Source organism: Camellia sinensis, chromosome 11 (assembly GCF_055761805.1).
Source record: "Camellia sinensis isolate YWXY chromosome 11, ASM5576180v1, whole genome shotgun sequence".
Taxonomy (NCBI): Eukaryota; Viridiplantae; Streptophyta; class Magnoliopsida; order Ericales; family Theaceae; genus Camellia; species Camellia sinensis.
In genome coordinates, this window is record NC_138971.1 from 171988818 (window position 1) to 172004687 (window position 15870).

Here is a 15870-nt window from a genome sequence, read left to right on the forward strand (position 1 = left end):
CAGAAGCTAGCCGGAATGGCGGTCGCCCTGAATCGGTTCATCAGCAAGTCGTCAGATTAGATGAAGCCTTTTTTCCAGCTGTTGAGAAAAAAGACAGCGTTTGAATGGAATCCCGGGTGTATTGAAGCATTGCAAAGTCTCAAAAGATACCTCAGTACTCCACCTCTTTTGTCCCCTCCAGAACTAGAAGATGAGCTGTACCTATATCTAGCAGTCTCAGATCACGCCGTAAGCACAATATTAATTCGAGAAGTTAACAAGGAACAGAGGCCAATATACTATGTTAGCAATACTTTACTAGATACCGAGACATGATATCTACCATTGGAAAAGTTAGCTTACGCGCTGCTTATCACCATAAGAAAATTGCAACACTACTTCTAGGGGCATACCATCAATGTCCTCACTGAATTCCCCCTCAGATCTGTATTCAGCCGAGCTGATTTTTCTGGCCTAACAGCAAAATGAGCGGTAGAACTTGGTGAGTTTGACATTCGGTATCAACCTAGGACAGCAATCAGGGCCCAGGTCTTAGCAGTTTTTTTCGCAGAATTTGCTCCCACCCAGAGTACCGAGCTAGGGAGCCCCAGTCCAGCACAAGTGCCACGCACCACCGAATAGGGAAAGCATTGCGCTTCGGAAGCATAGAAACTCTTTATTGGGAACATCTGACAGCTTTATGTCGATGAATCATCCAATAAGCGAGGCTCGGGGGTAGGAGTAGTACTTATCTCACTAGAGGGATTTATTTGGGAACAGGCTCTGAGACTCGGTTGGAAGGCTTCCAACAATGAGGTGGAATACGAAGCATTGTTGGCTGGCTTACGTAGTGCCAAACACTTCAGTGCAGAATAACTTCTTATTTTCAGCGACTCACAACTGGTGGTAAACTAGCTTTCTGGGGTCTATGAAACACGAGATGAAAGAATGACTATATACGCAGGCAAGCCAAAGATCTACTCAAAAAATTTCGATCCATATGAGTGGAACGAATCAGTCGGGGCAAAAATAGCCACGCTAATGCTCTGGCTTGCCTCGGCTCATCAATAGATACCAAAGATGCTAGAAAAGTTTGGGTTGAGTTCGTACTAGAATCAAGCATTGCATCTCCAGTCCTCTGCAGCAAATTAGAGCCAAGCTGGATGGATCCGATGCTTGTTTTTCTGAAATCTAGCACTCTCCCCGAAGATAAAAAAAGCCAACAAAATCAGACATAGGTCAGCTCGGTTTTGGGTCTCACCATCTGGGAAGCTGTAAAGACGCTCCTATCTTGGCCTTTATCTTCTTTGTGTGCATCCAAATCTAGTTGAGAATGTTCTCTACGAAATTCACGATGGGATTTGTGGATGGTACGTTAGTGGAAGGTCACTGGCGCACCGAGACCTCACTCACGGGTACTGGTGGCCACGGATGCAACAAGATACACAACAGTACGTTCAGAAGTGCGATAAATGTCAGAGGTTTGCTCCACTAATTCATCAACTAGCCAAAACTCTCGCTCCACTCACCAGCCCATGGCCTTTTGCCCAATGGGGTCTAGATATTGTCGGACCGTTGGCACGAGGCACTGGGAACAGACGATTCTTCATTGCTGCAACCGACTATTTCACCAAGTGGGTTGAAGTCGAAGCGCTGGCAAGTATCAAAGAAGCGGACACAAAGCGATTTGTCACGAGGAACGTTGTGGTGCGTTTCGGCATCCCGTGGGTACTGATTGCGGATAATGGAACGCAATTTGATGGAAAGATCTTCATAAAGTTTTGCACCGACCTCAGAGTCGAGTATCAGAACTCTTCTCCAGGGTATCCACAAAGTAATGGACAAGCAGAAGCGTCAAATAAAACCATCATCAACGGAGTAAAGAAACGGCTTGAGCATGCGAAAGGAAAATGAGTTGAAGAATTACCTCACGTACTATGGGTATACCGAACCACAGCACGACGCTCAACAGGGGAAACAGCTTACTCCTTGACTTATGGAATGAAGGCCATCATCCCACTCGAAGTAGGTCTCTCAACCCTTCGGTCTGAATTGTTCGAAAGCACCAGTAATGAGGAAGCTATTGCACAGGCATCGGATATGACAGAAGGCTGAAGAGAAGCCGCATTGATCAGACTTGTAGTATATCAGCAGCAGCTCATCAAGAGTTTCAACCAAAAAGTTCTCCCAAGGCAATTTGCACTTGGAGAACTGGTTTTGAGGAAAGTTATGGATCATAAAAGAGTGCCTGGCGAAAGCAAACTTCGGCCTAACTGGGAAGGTCCGTACAAAGTCACAGTTGTTACTGGAAATGAGCTTACTACTTAGAGGATCTCAAAGGTAGAGCCATACCTCGGCCTTGGAATGTAGCAAATCTCAAGAAATATTATCAATAGAATTAAACCCTAACTTCTTTATCAGCATGTAAAGACATTTACCTTTTGGCCAATACAGACGCCTCCCCACTTCTCTCAAGACTATCAAATTTTTGTAATTAGCTTTTGGTGCTTACCAAATGGAAACAACTTTGATGTTTATCAAACAGAATTAGCTTTGGTACTTACCAAACGGAAATAGTTTTGATGTGTATCAAACGGAATTAGCTTTGATGTTTATCAAACGAAATTAGCTTTGGTTTTAACCCAAATGGACTTAGTTTCAGAACGACTGAATGGAATTAAAATTTAGTTAGCACTTAAACATGCTAAGTGGAACTACTTGGTGGAATTATGTTTGGCAACTAAATTGGACTGTAGCCAAATGGAATTGCTTGGTAGAAACCGCACTAACATATCTTAAGTAAACATCTTTGAGTCTACAAAATCTCTTAAGTATCATCACATCAACACTTCGGTACTGTTGCATACAAACAGAGTTGGAACAAACTAAGCTATATTCTATCGGGAGCAAACTTCCAGCACTAGTCTTACTCAACTCCAGCTGGGGGCAAACAATTGTTTTTTCAAACCAACCTGGACCTGAGTAAGACACCTCTTCATGCCTTTATCCCATCCAAATGTACTCATGCTATCAAAGTTGAAACAGACTTAAGCAGTTCTACCTAAGAGCACAATTTTCAGTACCAATCTTATTTTGCTCCAGGTGGGGCAAACAATTGTTTTTTAGAACCAACCTGAACCTAAGTAAGACCCTCTTCCTTTCATTACAAAATCAAGCACAGCCATGCAAGATATTCGTTAACCAAACCGAGCATCTGTTCGGCCCCGAGGTCCCAACAGTGCTCGGCCGGGGACAAGCAGTACAGAACTAGACAGAGCATCTATTCCAAGCAGTACAGAACTAGACAGAGCATCTATTCCAAGCAGTACAGAACTAGACCGAGTATTTGTTCGGCCCCGAGGTCCCAACAGTGCTCGGCCAGGGGCAAACAATGCAGAAAAACATTCAGATGTAAAAGCCAGAAAGCATTAGATTGCAAAATCAAAAGAAAATTTCCATCATCTACCAAAGGCACAGATGACCTCATAGCCAGCAACAAAGAAAAGAAGAAAAATTGTCTTGGCAGCATAAAGAGAAAACTCGTCAAGAGGACCGAGCCACAGTACATCAGAAACATGAAAACAAAAGAAAGTCCAGAAAACAGAAACTTCAAATCTTTCCAAAGAAAACTTCAGCTTTCATCAACAGAGGGAACCTTAGGAGCAGCGTCCACAATCTTGTCCAGGTCGTCTTGGGGAGGAAAAGTAGAGGCAACTCCAACTTCCTGAGAAACAGAAGTTTCTTTAACCACATCTCCCACGGCTTTAGTCTTCAGGGTTCCACCCCCTTTAACATTCACCGTTTCAATGGCAACATCACTCTCTTGAGTCTTGTTTGCAGAATCAATTTCTGGGAAAACCTCAGCCGGAAGAACTGTAGGGGCAGAGACAGAGACAACCTTTGAACCCAAGGACTTTGAGGGAACTGGGACATCCTAAAACAGGGGAGAGCCTTCAGGAACCAGAGCAGCAGCTAAAGCATTCGTCCAACCCTTCAGAAAGAGCTTGTCTCGCATTACCAGCACATTCTCTTTATAGGCAGCCCCAGCCTCATCCCAACCTTGTTGCCAATACTTGGCCTCCAACATAGAACGCTTAGCAGCCATCACCGTGATAACAACCTCCAGCTCTGCCACTTTTCCTTCAAGCTGGGCCTACGCGCCAATGGTAGCCTCCTTTGACTTTTTAGTCGAAGCAACAACCTTGTTCAGACGGAATGCCTCCCTCTCGACAGTTTTGCGTCCTTCTTTCTCAGTCTCCAGGCTCACCGTCAGTCTCTCAGCGTTCATAGCGGCCTCCAGTATGGCCTTTCCTAGTTCCTCCGCTTGGGTGATGGACAGATGCATCTTCTGAATACACTACAACGAATTACAAAGTATTAAAAGAAAGAAAGCAACAGTATAACACCAAAAACAAGCAAAACAAGAAAGCACTTACAACAGTCATCACCTTAAGGGTCCCCTTCAGAACAGGAATATCGCGGGGCCTGTTATGGTCAGCCATGTCCACCGGCATCAACAGAGTCTTAGTCAAGTCAAAAGCAAAATCTTTGGAAGCAACAACCGAATTAGAAGTAGAAATGGGCCTACCTTGATGCAATATTGGCGGCTCCCACTTCTCAAATACCTCGTCCTCAACAGGATCCTCAGAAACTTCCCTAACCATTGCCTTGCCAATCTCTCTCATTTTCTTCTTTGCTCTCACAACAACTGAAGCGGAAGGCTCAACAGTAGTAGCGTGAGTTCCAGAAGCTCCCACCTCTAATATCACATCCATGAGGCTCTTCGCCTCGACCATCAACAAAGGAGTCTCTAAAGCACCAGAGGCGCCAAAAGCCTCAGCCTCCAAATCCACTAGCACTCTTCTCTTCGACACAGACCCGCCCCTTACGAAACTAGGGGTAGGAGAAGGCGTCCTTTCAGATGGTGCACCCTGGCTTCGGCGGCGATTCATAACCAGAGGGATGGGGGATGTATGAGTCTCAGTGTTAGAATCTAGAAGGGATGCAACAAGCCTCGCCTTCTTCGGAATGGTGGAGCGATAAGTCGATTGGTAATCCAACAGCTCGGGCGCGGATCTCTTTTTGTACCTCAGAGCAGCTTTGATGGCCTCAGTGTTTTCCCGGTTCGGCCTGCGCTAGAAACGGGAAGCCTCTGCAAAAAAGAAGTAACACATTAAAGCAACATCCAAAATAAGACAAGAAATACAAAAGACACTAGAGGGAAGAACCTGAACCTTGGTAGCCATCTTTCTGAGGCATCCATTCTGACTGGAATTCAGTCCCAGCAAGGAACTCCTAATTGCCACCAACTTACAGAAAATCATTGTTATGTTTGTCCGAATCAAGCAAACCAGTCACCAGATGACAATCGACTGAACGAACTCGCATGTGGTACGTGCTGTGGTCCTTGTTGTGTGAAAGAGTGTAGCAGCCTAAAATGTCCCAGATATCAAGATTCAAACCCAACCGCCTATTGAGAATGGACGCACCACAGACGACATGGAACAGGTTCACGAACACTTGCATCGCGGTAAGTTGAACTTGGTGCAGAAATCAGCGCACCAAAGGATCGAGGGGAAACCGAACCCCTCCCTCAACGATGGCTGCTATCGGAAATGCAATGGTACTCCTAGTGCCCATACGCTTGGTATCAACCTTTGCCAGCGAAAGGGTCACATCATCGGGGATATTATAGTCAAGGTGAAACATGGCCATGGCCTCGGGAGTATCAACTAATGAACGGAACTTCCCCATCAAACAAACCTAATGGGACATGAGTAGAACTCAGATAATAAGATGTGGAACACAACGGTGCAAGGGCCAAATGAGACGATCAAAACAGAAAAAGAGAGGGAAGCAGAATCACATGAGAACTTACGGAGATCAGAGGAGCAGTGGTGAACAGGCGGCGGTGAAACAAGAACGGCAGCGGAACGTCTGGACAGAGCACCAATGAGACTGGCTCAGAGAAATGGAAAGGGTTTTTTGAGACTCTCTAGAAGAATGAAAAGCAGATAAAGGGTTTTGGATTGACAGCCCAAAGCATTTATTGCAACAGCTGGTGTGAAGGTACACGAAGCACGACCGTCGATATGGAATCGACGCACTATCTCTGCGCACCTATCCCACGCCGCCACGCGTCACCATGAGAGGACGCATGCAGGGGTTATGTGTCAGGATTGAACCGTCACCAAGGCCGAACTGGGGTAAGCAATGCGACGCTTGGAGTACAGAACCGTAGTTCCCCCCAAGGAGAACCTTAGCGCGAGCTAAGAGGCAAATAAAATGGGCTAAATAAGAAATGGGTCGGACCCAAGCCTTGGGCCGGTCCAATCCACCAAGCCCAAATCCAAATAGGTCAAATGAGCATGTGGGCAACCCAACTAAGCCTAGTTCCGTAACTAACAGTCCACCCAAGTCCTCAAGCACTTGGGGCCTAACTCGCAGTGGAAAGGCCAGTCCAGCTGTGATACTGGGCTAAGGCCGAGCTGAAGGACCCATTCTATGGGCCGAACTGATGGGTTGAACCCATCATCAGAACCAAAGTAGACCGAATGCGTACACAAATATCTAAATGGGCCAGCCCATCCCAACAGAAGCCTTGCAAAGGGCTGAGTCGGGGTACTACGGTGCTGAGCTGAGGGAAACTCTCGAAGAAACGTGGAAGTTATGAGTATATGCATGTGCAAGTTGCCACCTCAACTGGTCCCCTATACCTAGAATCACAGAAACAGTTAAACAAAAGGAACGTGATTTGTTATCAGCATGACTACAATAAGTATAAGCATCTTTTGACAACTATCAGATGGTCCCCCACCGAGGGCCAAGCTAAAGGGAAATTGGGCAGCACCAGAGCTCCATGAAACCATCTTGGGAAACAAGTAAGGAACTCTATATATACTACATAAACTTCACATTGAAGGTAACTGATCTAAGCTGAACCCTACTTACTTACAAACTCAACTCTCTACATTTCTTCCCCGATCATTGATTCTCACATCGGAGGGGTTATTCGGCCAACCCCGGCCGGGCAGCTCTTACAGTGCTTCTTGCTGCAGGGACCTCATTCCCTGGATAGTCCAACCAAGTGCGGAGCCCCGATTCACTTTCATCTAGTACGGTATCCAGTACGCACAATTTAAAAAAGTGAACACAACTTGTAAATTTTAGCTTGGTGTGGTATATCCTGTCAAATAAGTCTAATTCACACATTTAAAATTTTAAATTCTTATTTGAATAAACATTTAGAATTCGTAGAATTGCTACATCTTAAATGACATTTACAATATAACATTATAGATGCACCAAATACATAAAGTGGTAAACAAAACACAGAAAGTGATACAAATCTCTTTGTATCCTTGGGTTGTTTGATAATTCAGATAAAGTTCATCCTTTTTAAATTTAAATCAAAATTCGCAATTATGGTCTATAACTACAAAAAAAAAAAAAAAAAATACTACTACATATGAAAAATCAGAATGCCAATTGTATACTTATTAAATGTTTAGAGTAGAACACATAGAGAAATTGCATGCAATCATACCAGGTAGGGAAGGATAGCTAGTGTTGCCCCATTCATTTTTGATCATGTGAAGGTCAGAATGACAGATCTTACAATATAATATTTTCAACGTCACGTCTTTTTCCCCAGTCGCCCTGCCACACACAAAACAATGATGCTCAATTAAGATCGATAAATACACATTTTGTTTTGTGTCATTTTCATAATATGTTTTTTGAAAGACACTAAAAATTAATTTGATGAAAAAAGAAAAAACACTCATCATATTCTTTCTTCTTCTTCTTCTTCGTCTTTTTATTTTTTATTTTTATTTGTATTTTTATTTTTATGGTGCAAAATAATTTTCAAAGTAATAAACATATCATGTTAGTGTTTATATTCACTGAACTAGAAAATTTTCGATTACACAGTACCACATAATACTATATCAGAATCCAAATAAAGAGAATAGTAATAAATTAGCTTCTGGAGAATTTGAAAGGAAAGAGGACACCCTGTGTGTCTCTTGCTGCCCATCCAAAGGCCTCCACTGGGTGTGATTTTTGCATGATCTACCTCTTGTTTTCACCACTAGATTGATTGAATATGTAAATAGAGCGACAGAGAGAGTTATGTAATTTATAGAGAGAGAAAGAGAGCTACTGCAAAGCACTGACTTGTGTGTTGAAGGAGTTTCATAGCTATATATTGGGGCTATTTGCTACGACTTATAATATTCTTCTTCTTTTTTTTTTAAATTTTAAAATTAAAATCGCAAGGAATAATTTTGACTTAAATTTTTTAATTATTAATTTTTTATTCATGATAGGTCTATTAACTTTGGCTTCTTATAGGACTGTTATAAATTAAAATAATTCAAAAGTACTTATCTCATAACTTTTTAGTAATTAATTAATTTAAATTAAACAAAATTATAAACAACTCAAAACTGGCCCGTATAGAGATAGGTGGGGGATGAGATGACTTTGTCGGTAGGTTTGGCAATTCTAAATGTCTTTCATATGGAAATGGAATAAAGTCCTTGACTTCACCGTCCCCATAGCAGTAGTGGATCTACTTTCAGATTCGATTGAGAATATTTGGATGCATTGCATTTTTTAGCCAGCCTTCTAAACCTGAAAACTTAGCCCCGTTTGGAGACTTACTTTTTTAGTCAATTAATCAAAAAATTATTAAATTAGTCAAAAAGTCAACAATTCATACAAAAAAGTCAAAGATTTTCTTTTCTCTCTACTTTTTGCACATCTTTTCGTAATTAGCCAAAAAATCATTCCAAACATACAAGTTTTTTTTATCTACCTTTTTAGCCAAATAGCCAAAAAGTTACTAAATTAGCCTGTTCCCAAACGAGGCCTTATACTCGTTTTGGTGTTTGGGAAGTAATTTATTTTAGTAGATTATTTTAATTTTTAGTTATTTTAGTAGGCTAAATTTTTTGTGTTTAGAAAGATGATTAGATTTTTTTGTAATTAGATGTGATATTTGTGAGAGAAAAAAATGAAATGATTATAAATTAGATGTGACATTTTGTCTTATTAACTATTTTAGCCTATGTTATCTTTTGTGAATTTTCGCTAAAAAATATCTCAAACCCAACTTGCCAAACAACCTATAATCTAAATAAATTAGTCAACTTTTATTTTGTATAGTTTTGGAGAAAAGGGACTGATCAGTTAGTTTTACAGGGTGCTCTTTTTTTCTTTTAATTCAAATAAAATAAATATGGCATCCCTTGTAACCCTAAGAATACAATTTGGGAAGTGATTTTATTTACCGGAAATCATTTGATTGGTGTTTAGATCGGGGATCAATCATGTGTAACCAATTACTTGATCGACATAAGAACTATGGCCATTGTTCCTCTCATAGTTGCCAATTTTTTGAATAATTTTAGGAATTATTTTTTTTTTAAAAAAATAAAGAGTTATTGGTGTGAGGTTTGATTCTTTCCTATTTTTCAAGCATGCTTAAAAATTCCCCTCTTTCATTCCCATACCAACACCATGAGCTCGCTCCATCAACATTCAGCTAGAAAAATCTGAGATTTGTATATGAATTGTAAGTAAATGAGTTTTGTTTTGGAGAATAAATTGCAGAGCTTTATTCTGACAAAATTAACAATATATAGTTTATTGAATATGATACTTAATACATTGTTGAAAATTTGAGTGCCAAGAAGTAAATCCCAACAACAGCAATACAAGGCAAATTAAGTTTAAAACTTCAAGACTCTAAAATCTCTGCATATCTATATCCAACAACATGACACACTCCTAAAATAAAAGTAAAATTCAAAGTCACGTGTCAAGAAGATTAAGTGATTTTTAATGTATTCCCTATATCAATCACGAATCGATATCTAACATCGGCTTTCGCAAGACGCTTCATTGCAGTGTTCACGTAGTCCATTGGTATCACCTCGATGTCAGCCGTTATGTTGTGTTTTGCTGCAAAATCTATCATCTCTTGCGTCTCTTTTATGCCTCCAATGCCACTCCCAGCCACTATCTTCCTCCCTATCATTTAAACATTGTGTATTATTACATATCATTTCTAATTCAAAGAGCCAAGAAGGATAAAAGAGACAGAAACATGAGCATGACACCTTAAAAATTAATGCATGAAACAACATACACTAACTTAAGCCTTTCGATATATTTATGCCAGAAAAAAGTTAGGTACACAGAATCTAATCATAAAAAATATACCGAATACTCCATGGGTGTATGTGAATGTTTGGTATTTTTTACGGTTCAATTCTATGTGTATGAAAGTGTTGTTTATTTATACACACATTCCTCAAAACAAATTAGTTATGTTAATGCTTACCCATGATCAAGGGAAAGACTGGAAGCTCAAGTGGCTTCTCTGGTACACCAACCAAGATAAGCTTTCCATGAGACTTCAACAGACCAATTAATGGTAGGAGAGGGTGAGGTGCAGAAACAGTATCTATAATACCATCCATCGTGCCCATAGCAACCTATTTACATCCAACATATCAAATCAACAAGAAAATAAGTATCTAATCAAGATTCTTAACTTTAAAAAAATAAAAAATAAAAATTTGAGCCACCCAATAGATGAGTCACACTAAAGTGGGGTAGAGGGTAAAATGTATCCAAATTTCTTTTCTCTCCCTTTTTAGAGTGTATCCATGACTTGAAAAAGAAAAAAAAAAATGGTTACCTGCATCTGATCTGGGTCATGACTAACTAAAAATGAATCTACACCAAGCCTTTCAACAGCTTCCTTCTTCTTGGCAGGAGAAGTACTGATCACTGTTACTTTAACACCCAAAGCCTTGGCAAATTTCACAGCTGCATGGCCAAGCCCACCAAGACCAACCACACCCACATGCATACCAGGCTTGTCTAGTCCAAAGTATCTTAGAGGGCTATAAGTTGTGATCCCAGCACAAAGAAGAGGAGCACAAGCATCAAGAGGAAGGTTGTCAGGGATGCGAATCACAAAGTGCTCATCAGCCACCATGATGTCAGAGTAACCTCCATAGGTTGGAGTTCCATCATAGTATGTGGAATTGTAGGTGAGTAATAGTTTGGGACAGTAGTTTTCAAGATCGTTACCACAACTGTCGCAGGAGTGACATGATCCAACCATACATCCCACCCCAACTTTGTCTCCAACTTTAAATTTTTGTACCTTGCTACCTACCTCAGTTACTACACCCACAATCTCATGCCTGCATTTGTCAATTCAATTGGCATATATCAGATTGTGTTAATTAAGCAGTTCGGAGTAAACATTTTCATGTCTATTCATATATTAGATTTTATTTATTGATTCGAATTTCATAATCCAACCAAGTACATTCTTTCTAATTAAGGTACACCAAATATAGAAAGTGTTACACAAAACACAAAAAATGACAGAACTCTAGTATCCTTGGGTTGTTTGGTATTTTAGATAAAGTTTATCTTTTTTATTTAAAACAAAAAATTCACAATTATAGTCTATATTTTAAAAAATACTGCTGTATATGAAAACAAGATTATGCCTAGTAAGTTAGTAACCTTTCAGAATGTTTATATGTATTTCTGCTTGTATAAATAAATATATATAAAGGAAGATTGAGAGAAAGTGCATGCAATTGTACCCAGGAAGGCAAGGATAGCTGGTGTTGCCCCATTCATTTTTGATTGCATGAAGGTCGGAGTGACAGATCCCACAATACAACACCTTAAACGCCACATCTTTTTCTCCAGTTGCTCTGCAACACACAAAACCACCATGCTTGATTAAGATCAATAAATATCGTCTTTCCGATTAAACAGTATCACGCAATTGGATTGTTTGGTACACCTTACATGGCTGCTTACATTTTTTTTTTGGTTAAGACTAAAGTGCTACTGTTAGTTTTTTCATCCAAATTAACGGAATGTGTATTACATACATCATTTTCTAGAGTAGGTTTTATTTTCTAAAAAATTAGAATAAAATTACTACAACAAAAGGGCAATTTTACCCTCACTTTCTCAAAACCTAAAATTATATTAATATGTTAATTAAAATAAAATAAAATATAATATAATTAAGAATTGATCTACAATATAAAACATAATTAAGCATTGATTTAAAATATAATTAAATAAAATATAAAATAAACAATAATTAAGAATTGATCTAAAATGTAATTAGATTAACATGTTACAAATTATAATAAATAAAAAATAATTTAGGATTAATTGTGATCAAAATATAATTAAATTAAAATTAGATAAAAAAGTTAGTAATTACAATAAATAGTTAAGAATTTAGGATTAATTGTGATTTAATTGAATCAATACTAGACATTGTAAATTATGTGTATGAGAGATGAGAGAGAAAGAAAATAACAAAAAAATATTAAGTTTGAGTACATTATAGTTATTTCATATCTATAGTTGATTGTGCTAATAGTTATATTTTAGTCTAAAACCATGAGTGAGGCATATGACTATTTTTAAAAAGAGAAAAGTTAGGCATCATGAAAGAGTTATGATCCTTCGATTATCTTGATTAGTGCGTGGTGCTTTATTCTAAATGTAATCCAAGGGTTACAAAACTTTCATGATTAATTTTATGAAAGGTTTTTCATGATACCTAACATTGCTATTTTAAAAAATGGGGTAAACTGCTATCAAATCATACCACAGAGGTCAAATTAAATTTTCCCCTTTTTTAAAAAAAATCTGTGCTAAAGCTTTTGGTGCATCTTTTGCTTATAATTGACTAGACAAAAATAGCTTAAATATTGTTATTATTTTGTGAGTATTAGCAAATACAAAAAATTGTAAGTATTTACCATTTTATCTACAGTTATTGTTATTATTATTATTATTATTTTAATGGCCAATTTTTAGTTAAAAAGATCAAAAAGTTAATAAACTATTTGCTATAAGCTATAAAAAAAAGTTAAATATCACATTAACATTTTCGCTAAGGTTATGTTTGAATTATCAATTTAAATAGAAATAATAAAAAAAATTCAAAATGGATAAATTTTTATCAACATTTTTCATTCTCCTTTTTAAATTCCTTCTTAAATCCGTAATCCAAATACAACCTAAAACAATAACTATTTTAGTTATTTCCTAAACAAAAGCTATCTTGGCTCATAAAAAAAAAAAAATTAAAAAACCAAAAAATCATAAAAGTAAAGTTGTGTTTAGTTTATGAATTTTGAAAAGATACATTTCACACATTTTTTTTTTATTTATAATTTCTCTTTCCAAATCTTGAACCAAACGCAACATTACTCTGTTATAAAATATGAGTTCACCTAGGCCCCGTTTGTTTTTAGAGGTAGAATGGAGGAAATTAATAGTGAGGAGATTAAGTAAAATTATGTTTGTTTTGTTAAATTATTACCTTATAAAAAAATATAAAATATTAAAATAAATAAAACTATGATTTGTACTTAACAAAAAATACAAAAACATTAAACATTAATGTTAAAAAAAAAAGCTCAATATGTTAAAAAAAAAAAAAAAAAAAAACTAATCCCATGGACTAATTTTCTAATACCACTTCTACCTTCTCCATCTCGATCCTAACACCAAGGACTATCCTAATCCTATGGGATTATGGATCCCCTCTCCATCTCTCAAAACAAACCCAACATATAGTGGATTCCATATCCATCTCAATCTCAATTTCAATCCGACCTTTATCCCCAAAATAAACGGGGTCCTAGAGCGTTCGACAAGAAAAGGGGAAATTTCAATTTCAGTTTGAATTATAAAAAATAATTAGTCATAAAACTTAAAAACAATATTTATTAAAGTCATAATCTTTTTAACATTTTTTTGAATAATTTCCCCTAAGGAGATGGATGTAACAAATTACCTTCTGGAAAATTGGAAAGGAGAGAGGACACCAGATGTGTCTCTTGCTGCCCATCCAAAGGCCTCCACTGGGTGTGATTTTTCCATGATCTACCTCTTGCTTTCACCACTTGACTGAATGAATATGTAATTTAGAGAGAGAGAGAGAATGCAAAACAATTTGGGCATATATACAGGGTTGGTTGCGGTTGGCATTGAATGGGATGACGTAGTCGATGACATCAGCCATTTTCTGGTAGGTTTGGGTACTTTCAAATTTCTTTTCACGAAAATAATTCTCACATTATTCACGTGTCGTTTGGGAAATAGATTCACTTTTTTATTTTTTGATTTTTTTAATTATTTTAACTTGAGCCTAAAAAGTCTGATTTGAGAAATTTTTTTTTGATTTTTTCAGTTTTTTGACTTTTTGGTAAGGTGTTTTCATGTTAAATAACCGAACTGTCCTTAAAGTAATTTTTACATTTCAACTCCTTATCGTCCTTCTTCCACGTCAGCGTCATTGTACTGCTTTTTGTTATTTATTTATTATTTTTTTTATTAGGCGTATTTTTATGGTTCTTTTTTTTTAATTTATGTTTCTTTTCTTTTTTTTGTATACATTAATTTGTTTTTTTTTAATTTATGTTTTTGTCATTTTTATTTTTATTGGCATACATTAATTTGTTTTTATTTTTCAAAAATGGGTTTTCATGTGTTTTATTTATTTTTAAATCATGTGACAAATGCTAATTTCTGTTTTTATTTTTTTGGATGAGGTGTATTTTTGTGGTTGTTTTTTTTTAATTTACGTTTTTCTCATTTTTTTTATTTGTATACATTAATTTGTTTTTATTTTTCAAAAATGGGTTTTCATGTGTTTTATTTTTTTCCAAATTACGTGGCAAATGCTAATTTTTGTTTTTAATTTTTTTTTTTGGATGAGGCTTATTTTTGTGGTTCTTTTTTTTTTTCATTTACGCTTTTGTCATTTTTTTTTATTTGTATACATTAATTTGTTTTTAGTTTTCAAAAATGGTTTTGCACATGTTTTCTTTATTTTTAAATGCTGTGGCAACTGCTAATTTATGTTTTTTTTTTTTTGTTTTTTTTGGAAAAACGTTTTTTCATGTAATTTATTTAAAATGATGTGAAAAATCATAATGTATTGCCATGGCACATGATAATTTGTGATGTCTATTTTGCATTTTTGTTTTAAACAGGTCTTTTTATATTTTTAAATGACGTGGCACATGATAATTTTTGATTTTTTTTTTCCTTATTTGTTTGACCTTGTTCTTTTTTTTTGAAAAGGCTTTTTTCTATGGTTTTTTTTTTTTTTAAAAATTAGGCACGTCACCAACTGAAAGGGATTATATTCCCGTGTAAACACATACATATTGTACATGATAATATATTTGAATACAGTCTGTTCCACATGTGTTACCAATGTTAGAACCCTATGAATATTAGGTGGACTATTATATATTTCCTAACGTTCCGTTATTACGCAACTACACTAACTTGTCGCGTATGCGAAGTCGCACCAATGTCATATGCGGGTCTTCATCCCCAACTATTAAACCATCCTCGTCATGTTCAACTTCTGGTATGGCATTTTCTATTGTCATAGCCTCTTCCTCGTTGCAGATTGGGTGAACAGTTGGATTACTTGTATTTCGCCGTATATAATTATGTAATGCTATTGACACACCTACTAATTGAACTTGCACATTTGCCAAGTCGTACCGAGGCATGTCTCTAATAAACCCCCATCGATTTTTCCAAGCACCGAAAGTGCATTCCATAACACTGCGTAACGACGAGTGAACTTTGTTAAATAATTCCCTTGGGGTTTTTGCCGTCCTGTTCCGTTGACTACTTCGGAATTGTTGTTGGTGGTAACGGCTGCCTTTGAAAGGTGCTAGGTAACCTACCTGCTTTGGATAGCCAGCATCGATAAGATAATATTTTCCTGCAGACAGTACAAGAATTTATGACACGAAAATCAACATTGTACTTCATTTTGAAGTAACAATG

At 37.1% G+C, this 15870-nt stretch overlaps 2 protein-coding genes across 6 annotated transcripts in view; both read right to left on the bottom strand.

Annotated features, from left to right (window-relative positions):
- The window catches only part of LOC114320826 (putative mannitol dehydrogenase), a 63729-nt gene that overhangs the window by 11367 nt on the left and 36492 nt on the right, over positions 1-15870 (bottom strand). Inside the window, exons 1-2 of one of the 5 annotated variants that reach the window (XM_082896148.1) lie at positions 8060-8151; positions 7526-7638 (exon numbers count right to left, since the gene is read on the bottom strand). The exons of 2 other annotated variants lie outside the window; for them this stretch is intronic. The gene's annotated coding sequence lies outside the window, so the exon portion shown is untranslated. Of the gene's footprint in view, positions 1-6934; positions 7092-7525; positions 7639-8059; positions 8152-15870 lie in introns of those variants that run through there. 2 more of the 5 variants (XM_082896151.1, XM_082896152.1) reach the window with 2 other exon arrangements.
- LOC114320821 (putative mannitol dehydrogenase) lies at positions 9604-14012 on the bottom strand. Its single transcript, XM_028267885.2, has 5 exons — positions 13853-14012; positions 11622-11735; positions 10694-11207; positions 10334-10487; positions 9604-10020 (listed from the first exon to the last, which is right to left on the bottom strand). The coding sequence occupies exons 1-5, from the start codon at positions 13936-13938 to the stop codon at positions 9818-9820; spliced, it is 1071 nt and encodes a 356-aa protein (XP_028123686.2). The 5' UTR covers positions 13939-14012; the 3' UTR covers positions 9604-9817.

What these genes read in the sequence shown, in the direction of transcription:
- LOC114320821 (XM_028267885.2), bottom strand. Translation starts at nt 13,938, where the DNA reads ATGGAAAAATCACACCCAGTGGAGGCCTTTGGATGGGCAGCAAGAGAC. An exon ending in CCTTTCCAATTTTCCAGAAG is followed by an intron (nt 11,736 to 13,852) that starts GTAATTTGTTAC and finishes TGTGTGTTGCAG; the next exon opens with AGCAACTGGAGAAAAAGATG. An exon ending in ATGACCCAGATCAGATGCAG is followed by an intron (nt 10,488 to 10,693) that starts GTAACCATTTTT and finishes GGATGTAAATAG; the next exon opens with GTTGCTATGGGCACGATGGA.